Source organism: Schistocerca gregaria, chromosome 3 (genome assembly GCF_023897955.1).
Source record: "Schistocerca gregaria isolate iqSchGreg1 chromosome 3, iqSchGreg1.2, whole genome shotgun sequence".
Lineage (NCBI taxonomy): Eukaryota > Metazoa > Arthropoda > Insecta > Orthoptera > Acrididae > Schistocerca > Schistocerca gregaria.
In genome coordinates, this window is record NC_064922.1 from 945,436,969 (window position 1) to 945,454,105 (window position 17,137).

Below are 17,137 nucleotides of genomic sequence, written 5' to 3' on the forward strand. Positions count from 1 at the left end.
ATTCACTTGTGTCGATTAACACATACTAAAATAAAACATACTTGTCAACCATCAGCCAAGACTTATCTCTAGTAAAAATGTCATCAACATAATCCCTAGAATGGGAGGCCCACGGTTCTCAAACCAGGAAAACTTCCAGATTCAACAGCAAATTTATTTCCTGCATTCAGGAAGGCATGATGTCAGCTACTATTCTGGTTAACCAAATTATGCAATAAAGCGCAGAGAACTGTCAAATTTGCAGTATTAATTTCCCTTATTGTGTGATGACTATAGTCAGAGTGACGAATGATGGCGTTTGCACAAGTCAGGACAAGGATGGGGATTTCATTGTTGCTGGTTATTAGCAACAGCTGCGGCATACATGTACTTTGCGCTTCATGAAAGTGTGTATCCCACAAATTGCCTCTGTTGCTTGCTTGTGTAGAATTTGTTGCTTACTACCAATGGAATAAAAATTCACTCGATAAATTTATGATCAAATATAATGCTCACATTGCATACAAAATTCACAGCAGAGTGCTCAGAGCACTACTAAACACTCATTGACTATCAGAATGCACAGTGTATGTGTGCAGAATCAGCCTACCCTCTACCACCTTCATTTGTTAAGAACTGTAGTTTCGAACATTTTAGTTTATTACCAAACCATCCAATAAACTATACAATAACATATATTATGACAGCTGCATGGATGTTAATTGTAGTACACATCTATAGTGAAGACTTTTTCACTACTAACCATCAGGTAATACAGGAAATTAATACTGCAACTTTGATGATTCTCTGCAATATACAGCATAATTTGAGAACAACATATGCTGTCTCACCGACAATACCACATATAGTGTACCCTGGTCCAAAATTTAGTAACTGATCAATCTCATACCTCTCCCACAAATACGAATAACTGCAGAACTGTAGGAATGCAGGGACCTACATATGAGCTTTCAAACTGTTTTATCAATAACTAACTAACAAAACAAATTACTTCTCTAATCAAACAACACACCACAGTAATAAATCCAAACCTGAAAATCAGGCTATTGCCCATAACTGCCAACATCAAAAAAGCTCACTAACAAACCGCCACAAATTCTGCCAATATTAAAAAAAAAAAAAAAAAAAAAAAAATTCAATGAGTCACTAAAAGCACTCTCAAATAATTTAGAAACAAACATCCCACCCTGGAGTACATCATTGTATACTCTAACATGTGCCAACAACCCATTTCAAATTTGCTCCACTACCATGTCACCCCCCCCCCCCCCCCCCCATGAACCATGGACCTTGCCGTTGGTGGGGAGGCTTGCGTGCCTCAGCGATACAGATGGCCGTACCGTAGGTGCAACCACAACGAAGGGGTATCTGTTGAGAGGCCAGGCCTCTGAAGAGGGGCAGCAGCCTTTTCAGTAGTTGAACAGGCAACAGTCTGGATGATTGACTGATCTGGCCTTGCAACATTAACCAAAACGGCCTTGCTGTGCTGGTACTACGAACTGCTGAAAACAAGGGGAAACTACAGCTGTAATTTTTCCAGAGGACATGCAGGTTTACTGTATGGTTAAATGATGATGGCGTACTCTTGGGTAAAATATTCCGGAGGTAAAATAGTCCCCCATTCGGATCTCCGGGCGGGGACTACTCAGGAGGATGTCGTTATCAGGAGAAAGAAAACTGGCGTTTTACGGATCGGAGTGTGGAATGTCAGATCCCTTAATTGGGCAGGTAGGTTAGAAAATTTAAAAAGGGAAATGGATAGGTTAAAGTTAGATATAGTGGGAATTAGTGAAGTTCGGTGGCAGGAGGAACAAGACTTCTGGTCAGGTGACTACAGGGTTATAAACACAAAATCAAATAGAGGTCACGCAGGTGTAGGTTTAATAATGAATGAAACAATAGGAATGCGGGTAAGCTACTACAAACAGCATAGTGAACGCATTGTTGTGGCCAAGATAGATACGAAGCCCACACCTACTACAGTAGTACAAGTTTATATGCCAACTAGCTCTGCAGATGACAAAGAAATTGAAGAAGTGTATGATGAAATAAAAGAAATTATTCAGATAGTGAAGGGCGACGAAAATTTAATAGTCATGGGTGACTGGAATTCGGTAGTAGGAAAAGGGAGAGAAGGAAACGTAGTAGGTGAATGGACTGGGGCTAAGAAATGAAAGAGGAAGCCACCTGGTAGAATTTTGCACAGAGCACAACTTAATCATAGCTAACACTTGGTTCAAGAATCATAAAAGAAGGTTGTACACATGGAAGAAGCCTGGAGATACTGACAGGTTTCAGATAGATTTTATAATGGTAAGACAGAGATTTAGGAACCAGGTTTTAAATTGTAAGACATTTCCAGGGGCAGATGTGGACTCTGACCACAATCTATTGGTTATAACCTGTAGATTAAAACTGAAGAAACTGCAAAAAGGTGGGAATTTAAGGACATGGGATCTGGATAAGCTGGAAGAACCAGAGGTTGTACAGAGTTTCAAGGAGAGCATAAGGGAACAATTGACAGCAATGGGGGAAAGAAATACAGTAGAAGAAGAATGGGTAGCTCTGAGGGATGAAGTAGTGAAGGCAGCAGAGGATCAAGTAGGTAAAAAGACTAGGGCTGCTAGAAATCCTTGGGTAACAGAAGAAATATTGAATTTAATTGATGAAAGGAAAAAATATAAAAATGCAATAAATGAAGCAGGCAAAAATGAATACAAACGTCTCAAAAATGAGATCGACAGGAAGTGCAAAATGGCTAAGCAGGGATGGCTAGAGGACAAATGTAAGGATGTAGAAGCTTATCTCACTAGGGGTAAGATAGATGCTGCCTACAAGAAAATTAAAGAGAGCTTCGGAGAGAAGAGAACCACGTGTATGAATATCAAGAGCTCAGACGGCAACCTAGTTCTAAGCAAAGAAGGGAAGGCAGAAAGGTGGAAGGAGTATATAGAAGGTTTATACAAGGGTGATGTACTTGAGGACAATATTATGGAAATGGAAGAGGATGTAGATGAAGACGAAATGGGAGGTAAGATACTGCGTGAAGAGTTTGACAGAGCACTGAAAGACCTGAGTCGAAACAAGGCCCCCCGAGTAGACAACATTCCATTAGAACTACTGACGGCCTTGGGAGAGCCAGTCATGACAAAACTCTACTAGCTGGTCAGCAAGATGTATGAGACAGGCGAACTACCCTCAGTCTTCAAGAAGAATATAATAATTCCAATCCCAAAGAAAGCAGGTGTTGACAGATGTGAAAATTACCGAACAATCAGTTTAATAAGCCACAGCTGCAAAATACTAACACGAATTGATTACAGATGAATGGAAAAACTAGTAGAAGCCGATCTCGCGGAAGATCAGTTTGGATTCCATAGAAATACTGGAACACGTGAGGCAATACTGACCTTACGACTTATCTTAGAAGAAAGATTAAGAAAAGGCAAACCTACGTTCCTAGCATTTGTAGACTTAGAGAAAGCTTTTGACAATGTTGACTGGAATAATCTCTTTCAAATTCTAAAGGTGGCAGGGGTAAAATACAGGGAGCGAAAGGCTATTTACAATTTGTACAGAAACCAGATGGCAGTTCTTAGAGTCAAGGGACATGAAACGGAAGCAGTGGTTGGGCAGGAAGTGAGACAGGGTTGTAGCCTCTCCCCGATGTTATTCAATCTGTATATTGAGCAAGCAGTAAAGGAAACAAAAGAAAAATTTGGAGTAGGTATTAAAATTCATGGAGAAGAAATAAAAACTTTGAGGTTCGCCGATGACATTATAATTCTGTCAGAGACAGCAAAGGACTTGGAAGAGCAGTTGAATGGAATGGACAGTGTCTTGAAAGGAGGATATAAGATGAACATCAACAAAAGCAAATCAAGGATAATGGAATGTAGTCTAATTAAGTCGGGTGATACTGAGGGAATTAGATTAGGAAATGAGACACTTAAAGTAGTAAAGGAGTTTTGCTATTTGGGGAGCAAAGTAACTGATGATGGTCGAAGTAGAGAAGATATAAAATGTAGACTGACAATGGCAAGGAAAGCGTTTCTGAAGAAGAGAAATTTGTTAGCATCAGGTTTAGATTTAAATGTCAGGAAGTCGTTTCTGAAAGTATTTGTATGGAGTGTAGCCATGTATGGAAGTGAAACATGGACGATAACTAGTTTGGACAAGAAGAGAATAGAAGCTTTCGAAATGTGGTGCTACAGAAGAATGCTGAAGATTAGATGGGTAGATCACGTAACTAATGAGGAGGTATTGAATAGGATTGGGGAGAAGAGAAGTTTGTGGCACAACTTGACTAGAAGAAGGGATCGATTGGTAGGACATGTTTTGAGGCATCAAGGGATCACAAATTTAGCATTGGAGGGTAAAAATCGTAGAGGGAGACGAAGAGATGAATACACTAAGCAGATTCAGAAGGATGTAGGTTGCAGTAGGTAATGGGAGATGAAACAGCTCGCTCGCACAGGATAGAGTAGCATGGAGAGCTGCATCAAACCAGTCTCAGGACTGAAGACAACAACAACAACAACCACGTCACACAACACAACCCCGTTACTTTATGGGTTGAAACAGACAGACGGTACCGCAAACTTCAGATGACCCGGAGATAATGCAGTAATCAGAGTTACAAGCCAGTTTCAGTAGCACTTTCCTCTTCAAAACTAACAAACTAATGCAGAAGGTAGACTTATGGATTATTTTTCTGCGCAAAGAACGGTTTGGTTTCAGGCCTGGAAAGGAAACAGAAGCTGCTGCAGCAAAATGTATTAAAGTGGCTTCAGAATCCCTGGACAAATGATAACATTAACATTTTTGGGTCTATAGAATAGAAACTGAATCTAATCTAATCATAGAACAGGTATTTTCCTATACCTCAGTAATGAAGTTGACACAGTTGATTATGAAATACTTCTACAGAAGCTTTAAGCACAGGAAAGGTAGGGTGTACTAAATAAATGACTTAGGATTTTACACAGTAGACACACAAATAAAATTAAAAGTTGTAAAATTATGTACAGATCCTTCAAGTTTCAAGTGACTCACATTATGTAGTGAAACATGTTTTGTATCAGAATATGTTAAAGTCTTGGGATAAATCAGAGAATTCTGTACCACACGTAGCCTTTGACAGACGATGCCATATCTAGCACCAAGATGCAACAGAAACGTGATTTTGAAATAATGACCAATAACCTTGAATATTTCTATGTTGCGAAAATAGAAACATCAAGTACAGAAACACAGATTCTTAATAAATATTGAAAGGACAGAACAACTGCAGGAAATTAATGGTTTCAGCCAGAAACAAGCATAATACTGCAGTAAGATAAACCAAATGCAAGAATAATACAAACACAATAAAATGGTAGTTTCAAAAAGTAAGAACCCACAATAAAAGCAAATAAACTGGTATTGATAGCAGCAGTTGAGCTCACCTTTAAATGCTGATACGAATACAAAAATCTTAAAATAGACAGCAGAACTAAGGGGCAAATGCAACACCAATATCCATAACAAAAAACCGTGAACATTTAACAACAGGCCGTAACGACAACGTCAATTGTCCAATAGTATATAGTTATATTTTAAAAGCTAATACTGATATACAAAATGCCAAATTTTGCATAACAAAAATTGCAACAAAACCAGGAATCAAATTTAACAGACACCAAATTCCCAAAGAAAGAAAGTAAATAAATGATGAGCAGTAATAAACCAATAATTCACCAACAAACTAAAAAACACAGAAACAGTGAGGACATGCAATTAACTGAATTAGGCATTAGTGCTTGGAGACAATGGCTGTATGTGTGAAAGTTTTCTACTCCTGACGGAGGACTTTGAAAGCTGAAGTATTTCTGGCATTCTTTTTCATTGTGCCTGTCAAACTCAATATCTCCTATGTAGAAAGGAGCTATTTGCCCTTTCCATATCTTTGTTGCACATACTGTATCTACAGTTGTCGCACATACTATATCTACGTAAGTCCCAAATACACATAGCATTTGCAAAAATCTAATACTGTAGTTGAATCAACATCCCTATCTCACTCTACATCTGACTACTGAAGATTCATGCAGACAACACACAGCAAGGTCCCAACTAAAATAACCAAGTAGACAAGCCTTATACAGTATGAGAAACAACAGAATTTGGGCAAAAATAGAAGAAAGGATACTTATCACAACTGTAACACAACATAATGTTCATGCAATTGCTCAAAGGAATTATAACAAACAAGCCTTTCATTGCCAAAATTAAAAAAAATGTTTACCTACAATTCAAAATAAACACAAACTGCAATACAATTCACAGTACACATGAATTGCAACCAATTTTCTCCAATTAGTAAGACAATCATAGCCGATATTTAATCTTTGTATGCTTACAAACTTCACACTGTAAGCAAATGACGTCACACCTCAAAACCGATGAGTGGTACAGGACACTCAAGTTGGTCTGAGTATTGTATGCCGAGTGGTTGGCTGTCCATAACTTTGTGAGTATCTGACAAAGGACATCTTTAACACCATAACCCGCACTTCAGAACTATTGCATTAGTCACCTTTTTAAGGGATAAAAAAGAATATTTGATACTAGCGGTTAATTTTGACCACAACACTCATAAATAACACGATAACTAAAAAGTGTGTTCAGTGGCAATTTTTTCATACAGGCTAAGCAACAGATCAATCTGTCACCACAACCAGGGTTTTTTGGTTTCACACTCTCTAGCCATTAACATTACGTCACTGATCAAAGCCAACAATTTTACCTAATATTCCTCATGGCCATCTTTGAATATCAATTGGCGTCATCAAAAGGTGCTGGTTGTCTTCAGAGGGTCACACAAGATGAGACTATTTTTACTAACAATAACAATAAAAAATTATTCATGTGTCCCTAGAAGTGTTAGAAGGTAAAACTCATAAGTGCCATATGTTGGTCTGGAAATTGTCAGCCAACAACAAGGTAATAATACAAAGAAATTAACAGGATCTTCTGTATAAGTAAAAAGGCTAATACTACAAAACAAAATACAGAATGAGACAACGTAGATCATGGATAACCTCTTTTTAGGTTTGCGTGCTTGTAAGAAAGAATCCTCACAGCATGCTTGGTGCTATTAATACTAACTACAGTGTGTAATAGTTCTTTCCTAAAAAGATTAGCTATGGAATAACATTCTGGGAAGCACCACTGAAAAGAAGAAGAGCCAACAGCATAAAGCTATTTAAAATGTGGGGTATTTTCCCAGCCCCAACAAATAAATCTTACAAACTACAGTTTTTGCACAGAAAAACATTGCACAATGCATAGCTTTGGGCTCTATACATGCTCACTAAACCAGGTAGGCTACAATTTACCAAGAAGTCAAGCTGTATAATAAACAGCAAAAGGCTATCAAAGACAAAGGAACTGTTAAGTTAAAAAAATGTCTTAAATTTGCTAACATAATTTTCACTCCACTAGAGTTTACACTATAAAAAACTGTGACTACAAATAAGTTCTCAAACTGATCATTACAGCAGCCAAAGAGTATGGCAAATGTGTAACTGATCAACAAAATGTATGCCCAGTTTGTAAATTCTCATTGCAGACTCTAATAACAGAGGTATTCCACAGTACCAAAGCTAAACTGCATTGTGTTTCTTTCTGTAGCGCAGATCAGATTCTTTCTGTTTATTTAATGTAGCTTTATGTAATTCTAAAATAAGTTGTGTACCATTGTATGTACAATGGCATCTAGACAGACAGACTAAAAAAAAGTGAATTCTTGATCAGATGCTGCAAGATTTGTCTTTTAACTCACGAGTGGTAAGAGTTTTATAAAGCAATGTCATTTTTTTAATCTTAAAATCTTTGGTAGTTACTTATCAGGAACAATTATGTTAATTCTGTAAGCTAGTAGCCTACTGGTCATACGAAATTTATGAACCCGACTAAAGAAAATGGGAAAATTCAAAATTTCTGCGAAAATTGCTACTTACGTCAAAACTATTACGCAACTTTCATCATAATGTTCAGGGGGTATATAAGTCACCCTAATCATTTAGTAATTTTCATTCGTTTTTGGTGTATGGTGCTTCAGTCTAACAAAGGCCTTTCAACACTTTATCAGTTAGTTCTTTTACCTTGAGGTAACGTCATAAATATGATAGCAAAAGACATCCATTGCAAGCACCCTAAATTCACTTTTTAGGCTGCAACGAGAACGAACGTCAAAAAAGACAGTGGACAATGCAAGAGAGAAACCAAGCCTTCACGAAAAACTTCATTTGTTTTGATTCCAAAATCAAGTCAAAACAAAGAACAACATGCATTACAACGAAATTAATACACATAACAAGGGAAGTTATACGACCACCAACTGCTGAATACATTAAGATTAAACGCTAAAGCAATTATCAATTATTTCTTGAATCGAATGTCATTCATACCTTTCTCAAAGAATGACAACCAAACACGCACAATACTTGCATGATGTTTTCGATGATGAATTAGCCATCTGGATAAGGTTTCTATGCTTAGCTGTTTGCCGTTGAGATTGACAAACTTCTTTACTAACTCCGATTCATCAAATACCATCACATCGAACCTTCCTTCACTCTTACGGTTATATCACCCACACACCCAATCACACTAACACAATGTATATACTATAGAGTGATGTTCGTTTTCTTATTTCATATCTTTGAACCACTGGCCAAGAACTCACAGATAAAATACAACTTCGACTACCGGCACGGCGTTGTCGTACGAGATATTGGTATTTCAAATTATAATGTTACAACAAGTGCCGAAAATACCTTCAAAATTCAAATCTGAACACTTACACCTAGGCTTGTTCCATGTTTCTGAAGGTTTTCTTTCTTTATGGCCTCAATAGAACACAATGAATAATTAATGACTAATCGTCAGTGCAGATTTTTTCCACTGCATGAAAAGCATACGAATTAAAGATTCGTGTAGACAAGCTATACCGTAAAAATTAACTCGAAGAGTAAAATTATTCTGTAATAGTATACATAAACAAAGCATACTTTGAGGAAAGAAGGAGATTTCAATGTCAAACTATCTAAGCTGTTATTTATCAGTCGGTGCAACAAATGGACAACGTGCAAGTGTATGCTTGCGACCAATATGCAAAAAATAGTAGGCCTTAATTAAAATAGGCACTTTTTTTTACATACATTTCAGAAGAGAGTATTAAAGTGATGAAAATTTTTAAAGTTAATAGCCAGTTGGGACATTGCCTTACTCACACACACACACACACACATATATATATATATATATATATATATATATATATATATATATATATATATATATGTGTGTGTGTGTGTGTGTGTGTGTGTGTGTGTGTGTGTGTGTGTGTGAGTGTATAAGGTAATGTCCCACCTGACTGACTCACTCATGGTGCAATCATTGTACAATCTCTGGTTAGCAGCCGGTTAAGGTTCATTCTCGAATAGTGCGAGAAAGGCATTGTACGAACCTGGAGTAACGCCTAACAGGAGAATAAATTGGAGATAACATAACCGGTGATTTCTGCTGGTTAGCGAGCATAACTGGGGTATAACTTTCCAAGCTGGCAGAGTTATAGTGACAGATATGCAGACAGCGATGACGAGGTTTTGGCTGAAGTGTTCATGAAAATGAGGTATGGATAGAAAGAGCGACCCCAATTCCGAATTTGTATCCAGATATTGCTTATCAGAGGAAGCCGTACTTCTTCTTGTCAATCTTGTACATGAAAAACTGGAGTATATGATGGGCAGGTGAGACTGAGCAAGATGGCGGCAAGTAGTTGATTACAAGTGGATTAGCTCCCAAGAAAAGTAGAATTTTGATGAGTGTAAAGTGCTTAAAGTGTAGTAAAACTGTGAAAAACGGAATGCTGTGTGATGAGTGCGATGGTTGGTTATAATTTCGATGTGCAGAGTTAGAAGAACACAATCTTCCAGACCAAAATAGCGAATGGCGATGCAATGTCTGTCTGAAGAGTAAGGACAATTTGGCGCTGCTGGAGGAAACACTGACTAGATTAGATTAGATTAATACTTGTTCCATAGATCATGAATACGACACTTCGTAATGATGTGGAACGTGTCAGGTTAATAAAAGATGTCTGTACAAGAAATTACATTACACAAAATATTGCATGACACTAATGATTAAGTTTTTTTTCCCTTAGTTTATATCTAAAAATTCAGCCAATGAGTAGAAGGAGTTGTCATCTAGAAATTCTTTTAATTTATTTTTAAATGTTAGTTGGCTATCTGTCAGGCTTTTGATGCTGTTTGGTAGGTGACCAAAGACTTTTGTGACAGCATAATTTACCCCTGTCTGTGCAAAAGTCAGATTTAACCCTGCATAGTGAAGATCATCCTTTCTCCTGGTGTTATAGGTATGCACACTGCTATTACTTTTGAATTGGGTTGGATTATTATCAACAAATTTCATAAGGGAATATATATACTGTGAGGTTACTGTGAGGATCCCTAGATCCTTAAATAGATGTCTGCAGGATGACCGTGGGTGGGCTCCAGCAATTATTCTTATTACACGTTTTTGTGCAATGAATACTTTTCTACTCAACGATGAATTACCCCAGAATATGATGCCATACGAAAGCAGTGAATGAAAGTAGGCATAGTAAGCTAATTTACTGAGATTCTTATCACCAAAATTTGCAATAACCCTAATAGCATACGTAGCTGAACTCAGACGTTTCAGCAGACCATCAATGCGTTGCTTCCAGTTTAACCTCTCATCAATGGACACACCTAAAATTTTTGAAAATTCTACCTTAACTACAGACTTCTGTTCAAATTCTATATTTATTACTGGAGTTGTGCCATTTACTGTACGGAACTGTATATACTGTGTTTTATCAAAATTTAAAGAGAGTCCGTTTGCTGAGAACCACTTAATAATTTTGTGAAAAACATCATTTACAATTACATCACTTAGTTCTTGGTTTTTGGATGTTATTACTATACTTGTATCATCAGCAAAAAGAACTAACTTTGCATCTTCATCAATGTGGAATGGTAAGTCATTAATGTATATCAAGAACAGTAAAGGACCTAAGACCGAACCCTGTGGGACCCCGTGCTTGATAGCACCCCAGTTTGAGGAATCAGCTGTTGTTTTAACATTACACGAACCACTTATTTCAACTTTCTGCATTCTTCCAGTTAAGTATGAATTAAACCATTTGTGTACTGCCCCACTCAAACCATAATGATTTAGCTTATCTAAAAGAATTCCATGATTTACACAATCAAAGGCCTTTGAGAGATCACAAAAAATACCAATGGGTGATGTCCGGTTATTCAGAGCATTTAATATTTGATCAGTGAAAGCATATATAGCATTTTCTGTTGAAAAGCCTTTCTGAAAACCAAACTGACATTTTGTTAGTACTTTATTTTTACAAATATGGGAGGCTACTCTTGAATACATTACTTTCTCAAAAATTTTTGATAGAGCTGTCAGAAGAGAGATTGGGCGGTAGTTGTTGACATCCGACGTATCCCCCTTTTTATGCAATGGTTCTACAATGGCATATTTCAGTCTATCAGGGAAAACATCCTGCTCCAAAGAGCTATTACATATGTGGCTGAGATCCTACTTATCTGTGGGGAACAAGCTTTAAGTACTTTGCTGGAAATGCCATCAATTACGTAAGAGCTTTTACTTTTCAGTGAGTTTATTATTTTACTGATTTCAGAGGGAGAGGTTGGTGGAATTACAGTTGTTTCAAACTGCGCAGGTATGGCCTCTTCTATTAATAGCCTTGCCTCTTCTAGTGAAGATCTAGATCCTATTTTCTCCACAACATTTAAAAAATGATTATTCAAAATATTTTCAATTTCTGATTGTTTGTTAGTGCACTTGTCATTCAGTTTTATTGCACTAAAGTCTTCCTGTGCTCTTGGTTGCCCTGTTTCCCTTTCAATAATATTCCAAATTGCTTTAATTTTATTATCAGAGTTACTGATCTCAGACATGATACACATGCTTCTGGACTTTTTAATAACTTTTCTTAGTACCGCACAATAGTTTTTATAATATTGAACAATTTCGGTGTCAGTACTCCCTGTTGCTGTTAGATACAGTTCTCTTTTATGGTTGCAAGATATTCTTATTCCTTTAGTTAGCCAAGGTTTTTTATATGTTTTCTTGGAATTATGTTTAACGATTTTCTTGGGAAAACAATTTTCAAATACCCTTAAAAATGTATTGTGAAATAAGTTATATTTCAAGTTTGCATCGGGTTCCTTATACACTTCATCCCAGTCCAGCTGCTGTAGGCTTTCCCTAAAGTTTGCAATATTTATATTGTTAATTGAACGCACTGCTTTGAAAGTCTGATTTATTATACTGCATGGAGCTATGTCATGTACTGTAACAAGCTGTGCACTATGATCTGAAAGACCATTCTCAGCAGGATAAGCATTTATGTCCTTAAACTTATCTTGGTCTATAAAAAAGTTATCTATCAATGTACTGCTGTTCTTTGTTATCCGAGTAGGAAAATCAATGACGGAGCTCAAATTGAAAGAACTGAGTAATACTAAAAGGTCATTCTTCCTATTACACTCTTTCAGGGAATCAACATTGAAATCCCCACAAATGATAATTTTCTTCCCCCTGTCTGACAGATAGCACAACAAAGCATCCAAGTTTTCTAGAAATAGCTGGAAATTCCCTGAGGGGGACCTATACACTGTTACAATTATGAAAGTGCCATCATTTAGTTTTAGTTCAGTGGCACATCTTCCATATGTTGCTCTACACAAATTTTTTTAGTTTCTAAATGTTTTGCACTGTGGAAGCTTTTGACATATATGGCAACTCCTCCTCTCATCATATTATCTCTACTTACATGTGCAGCTAATTTGTACCCATTGATGCTAACCTTTTGCATATCAGTGACAATGTGATGCTCAGACAGGCATAGTATATCTATTACATTCTTGGTTTCTATATCTTCTAAACAAAGCAGAAGCTCATCAATTTTATTCTTCAATCCCCCAATATTTTTATGAAATATACTAACAGTATTTTTCACTTTACTTTTGTGAGTATCTTGAACTTTTTTAACATCTTTAGTACTTTTATTCTTCAATCCCCCAATATTTTGATGAAATATACTAACATTATTTTTCACTTTACTTTTGTGAGTATCTTGAACTTTTTTAACATCTTTAGTACTTGCCTGGCTGAGTTTCCCACTGGACACTGATCTTACTATAATACTTTACAAGCTATCTTGTCAGTGGCAGTTGAAGAGAACCTAGGGCTGGCTAAAGAAAACGAACAACTTAATAAGGAATACGCAGAAATTAATCAGGAACTCATCAAACAAATTTCCCAAGACGAGGTTAGCGTCCTGTACACAGGACCAAACAATCAATATACGCTAGTAGACCACGTACAAAGACAATGGCAGGCTGTTTCTGTCACAATACACGGCAAAGACTGTGTAAACTTTCCACCCTTGGAAAACAGATTTAGCGTCCTTTAGCATGTTGATGCTACAGGAAAAAACATTAAAGAATACTCACAAGTCAAGGTGCTTAACACAAGTCAGGTTAATGAAAATAAAGTGAGTAATAGGTGTAGGAACTATATTACATCAACTGGCAATAGAAGTAAAGCGAATAATGGATGCAGTAAAAATGTTATGCCAACTGTCAATAGAAGTAATGAAACCGAAAACCCCAAGAAAGCAAGCCGCAATTGCAGACCTAGGACTGTAAAAATACATTTATATGCAGACAGTCAAGGAAGGAAATTAAGGGTTATAGTTGAGAACAATTCAAGCCACCATATCTCAGCCACAATAAAACCTAGTGCAAAATTTAATGATGTTGTAGCAGGTTCTTCACCAGCAGAAGCTATGAAACTGGCAGTTTTTCTGGCTCGATCAAATGACGTAGTGAGAAATAAAGGAAAAGGCTTCTTGTTATCATTAAAGACGAATCTGTGGGAACTACTAAATACGAAAACCCTCATCTTTTCAATAGCATTTCCGCTTGATCTTCCATCCTGGTCTTCTGTGAATGTTGAAGTAAGAAGAGTAAACGAAGAAATGAAGAAAATTTGTAAATACTTTAAAAATGTATGTTTAGTAAACATAACTAGCTTAGGTACAAGATTCGACACTGCTCATGGTATCCATATGAATCAACTCGGAAAGAAGTATGTGAGTAATGAGATCATAAAAGTAGCCAATGAGTTAGGCATAGCAAAAATCGATAGCTCTGAGTCAGTACCACTTAGATTTAGGGAAAACTCTTTTTTAGAGGTAGCAAGGAAGGGCTGAGACTAACAGGTTTGCCCAGATTCACACTGGATGACCAGATTAAAGAGAAGAAGAATATAATAAATGTCGGTAACGCTAGAAAGAAATATAGCAGTAATGATGATTTCCCCCATAAAAAAAACTCACCAACTTTGTCTTTCAAGATAGGTTATCTCAATATTGAAAGTATAAGTGGAAAACACGTAACTTTAAACGAATTTGTAAGTGGAAACTTATATGATGCACTATGCTTAAGTGAGCACTAGTGTAAAGGAAATGAAATACCTTTTCATGTACTAGATGATTTCCACTTAGCAAACAGCTTTAGCAGAGTGCAGCATATTCATGTAGGTGTATCAATTTACATTAAGAAAGGATTAATAAATTGTAGTAATGAACTAGATATAGAATTTCTGTGCAGTGAGATACATTTTGAAGACACAGGTGTATATCTCGATCATTTAAAAATTGCTATTGCATCTCTTTATAGATCACCAGAAGGAAGTCCATTAATATTTTTAGAAAAAACTTGAGACTTTACTAAATTTCCTTCTTAGTCCTCAGTGGAAGAAATACAGTATAGTGATTGGTGGTGACATAAATGCCACATTTGATGTTAACAAAGATGTGCACACTGTAAATGAATTTAAAAACCTGTTATGACAATTTAACTACATTTTTACGAACTGCAAACCCACACTACAGTCCGCTTGTCTCGATAACATACTTACAAATTTCAATAGAGAGTTACTGTCTTCAGATATAGCTGTCTTCGATTTCTCAGACCATTACTCAGTTTGGGTAAAAATAGGTACAGATTGGCCTAATATGGACTTTAAGGAGTTTAAAGAACCTACAATAGTCATCACAAGACCAATAATGCAAGTAAAATTGTCTGATTTCATGGTCTCACTCAGTAACTATGACTGGTCACATATGTTTAACAATAATGCTCGGGGCTCGGCCAATATGTTGTTCTTTAGATTTTTTCATTCTTTCTTAAATATATTCGAGACAAACTGCCTGCAATACAAATGTAAAGTTAACCCTAAAAGTAACAGTAGTAGGCATAGGGATAAGAATCCATGGTATACCACTCAACTAGCCAATATGAAAAGGAGGTTGTTGTTGTATAGAGATTCTTACAGACTTTAGAAAACTAATATGGCTAAACAAAGGTACTCAAGAACACAAAACGAATATAAGTAAGCTTTAAATGAGGCCAAAAAACAACATAACATAGTCAGCATTGAGTCATCAAAAAATAAATGCAAAAAACATTGGACTATAATAAATTCAGTGGCCAAAAGCAAGCTGAAAGCTGAGGTAGAAATTTCAGCAGATGAATTTAATAACTACTGTATAAAATCTGTTAGTTAGGGAAAGCATTAGGAGGTAACAAAGAAACTGTAGCTGATCTCATTAAATATCATAATGTAGACTACACCCTGAAAGATAAATTCCTTTTAACTGAGGCCACACCAGATATTGTATTAACTATTGTAAATAATTTTAGGGCTTCTGATAGTGAAGATGTATATGGTATTTCTCGTAATATGCTAAAAAAAGACAATTGGGCACATAGTATATTCTCTTACTAAATGGACAAACAGATGTCTGATTGAAGGAGCACTCCCACATATATTAAAATTACCCAGGGTAGTGCCCATTTACAAGACAGGAGACAAAAATTGCAAATCTAGCTATCGCCCAATATCTCTGACACCTATTTTATCTAAAGTTTTGGAATCCATCAACAACTCCCAGTTGTGTGATTATCTGACATGTAATAACATTATTACTATGGTACAATTTGGCTTTAGGAAGGGCGAATCTACAGTTCATGCCATTGATTCCCTGATTCAAAAAGGTCTTAATACTTATGAATGAAAAAAAATTGCTCAGGCTACCTTTTGTGGTCTTAGAAAAACCGTCGATTGTGTGGAACATATTTCATTCCTAACGAACTACTTTATTATGGAATCACAAACAGTGAATTTGACAACATTTTCGAATCTTTCCTCAGCAACCGTAAAAAAAATTGTTTGTATGGTAAACAGAGATCCCAGCCAGCTGAAGTTAAGTGTGGTGTGCTACAAGGCTCAATATTAGGACCTCTACTATTTATCCTAATGCCAAACGATCTACCATCTTATATAAATATTCACTCCATTCTCTATGCAGATGATACCACTTTTTCTAAATCTGCTCATACATGGGTATGCTCCAAACTATGGCAAATGACACAATATCACAGGCATCAGTCTGGTTTCGAGCTAATGGGTTCCTGTTTAATGAGAGTAAAACTTAGAAGGTTGTATTTAGTTTAAGAGATCTCCCAGTACAAGATTTCATGGATAGTGTTAAGTTCTTAGGTATTGTTATAGATAGTAATTGACTTGGGAGTCACATATTAAATACATTAGTGCAAGGCTGTCTAGAATGGTGTTAAGGAATTTAAAAAACCATGTACCTGCGCCCTATGTAAGATCGGCCTACTTTGCTTTTTTTCAAATCATTATATTTTATTGGCTTTTAATATGGGGCAATAACTAACACCTTCAGAACATTTTGGTACTTCAGAAGAAAGTATTCCGAATTATCACAAAAAGTGATAAACTGGTCCACTGCAAACCACAGTTTATCAACTTAAAAGTATTAACTGTTATAAACATGTATATTTACACTGCCCTACTGCATATAAAGAGCAACTTATCAGAATACCAGCTTAGAATAGATGTACACTCTCATGGAGCCAGAAATAGTAGCCATCTTGACATACCTCACTAGACATTATCCAAG

The 17,137-nt window shown here is 36.4% G+C and overlaps 1 protein-coding gene across 1 annotated transcript in view; it reads right to left on the reverse strand.

Annotated features, from left to right (window-relative positions):
* Positions 1-8,742, reverse strand: part of LOC126355875 (regulation of nuclear pre-mRNA domain-containing protein 1A-like) — a 43,875-nt gene extending 35,133 nt beyond the window's left edge. Inside the window, exon 1 of the mRNA XM_050006375.1 lies at positions 8,454-8,742. Coding sequence (XP_049862332.1) covers positions 8,454-8,601 — 148 coding nt within the window. The 5' untranslated portion in view covers positions 8,602-8,742. The remainder of the gene's footprint in view (positions 1-8,453) is intronic.
* Positions 8,743-17,137: the final 8,395 nt, after the last annotated feature.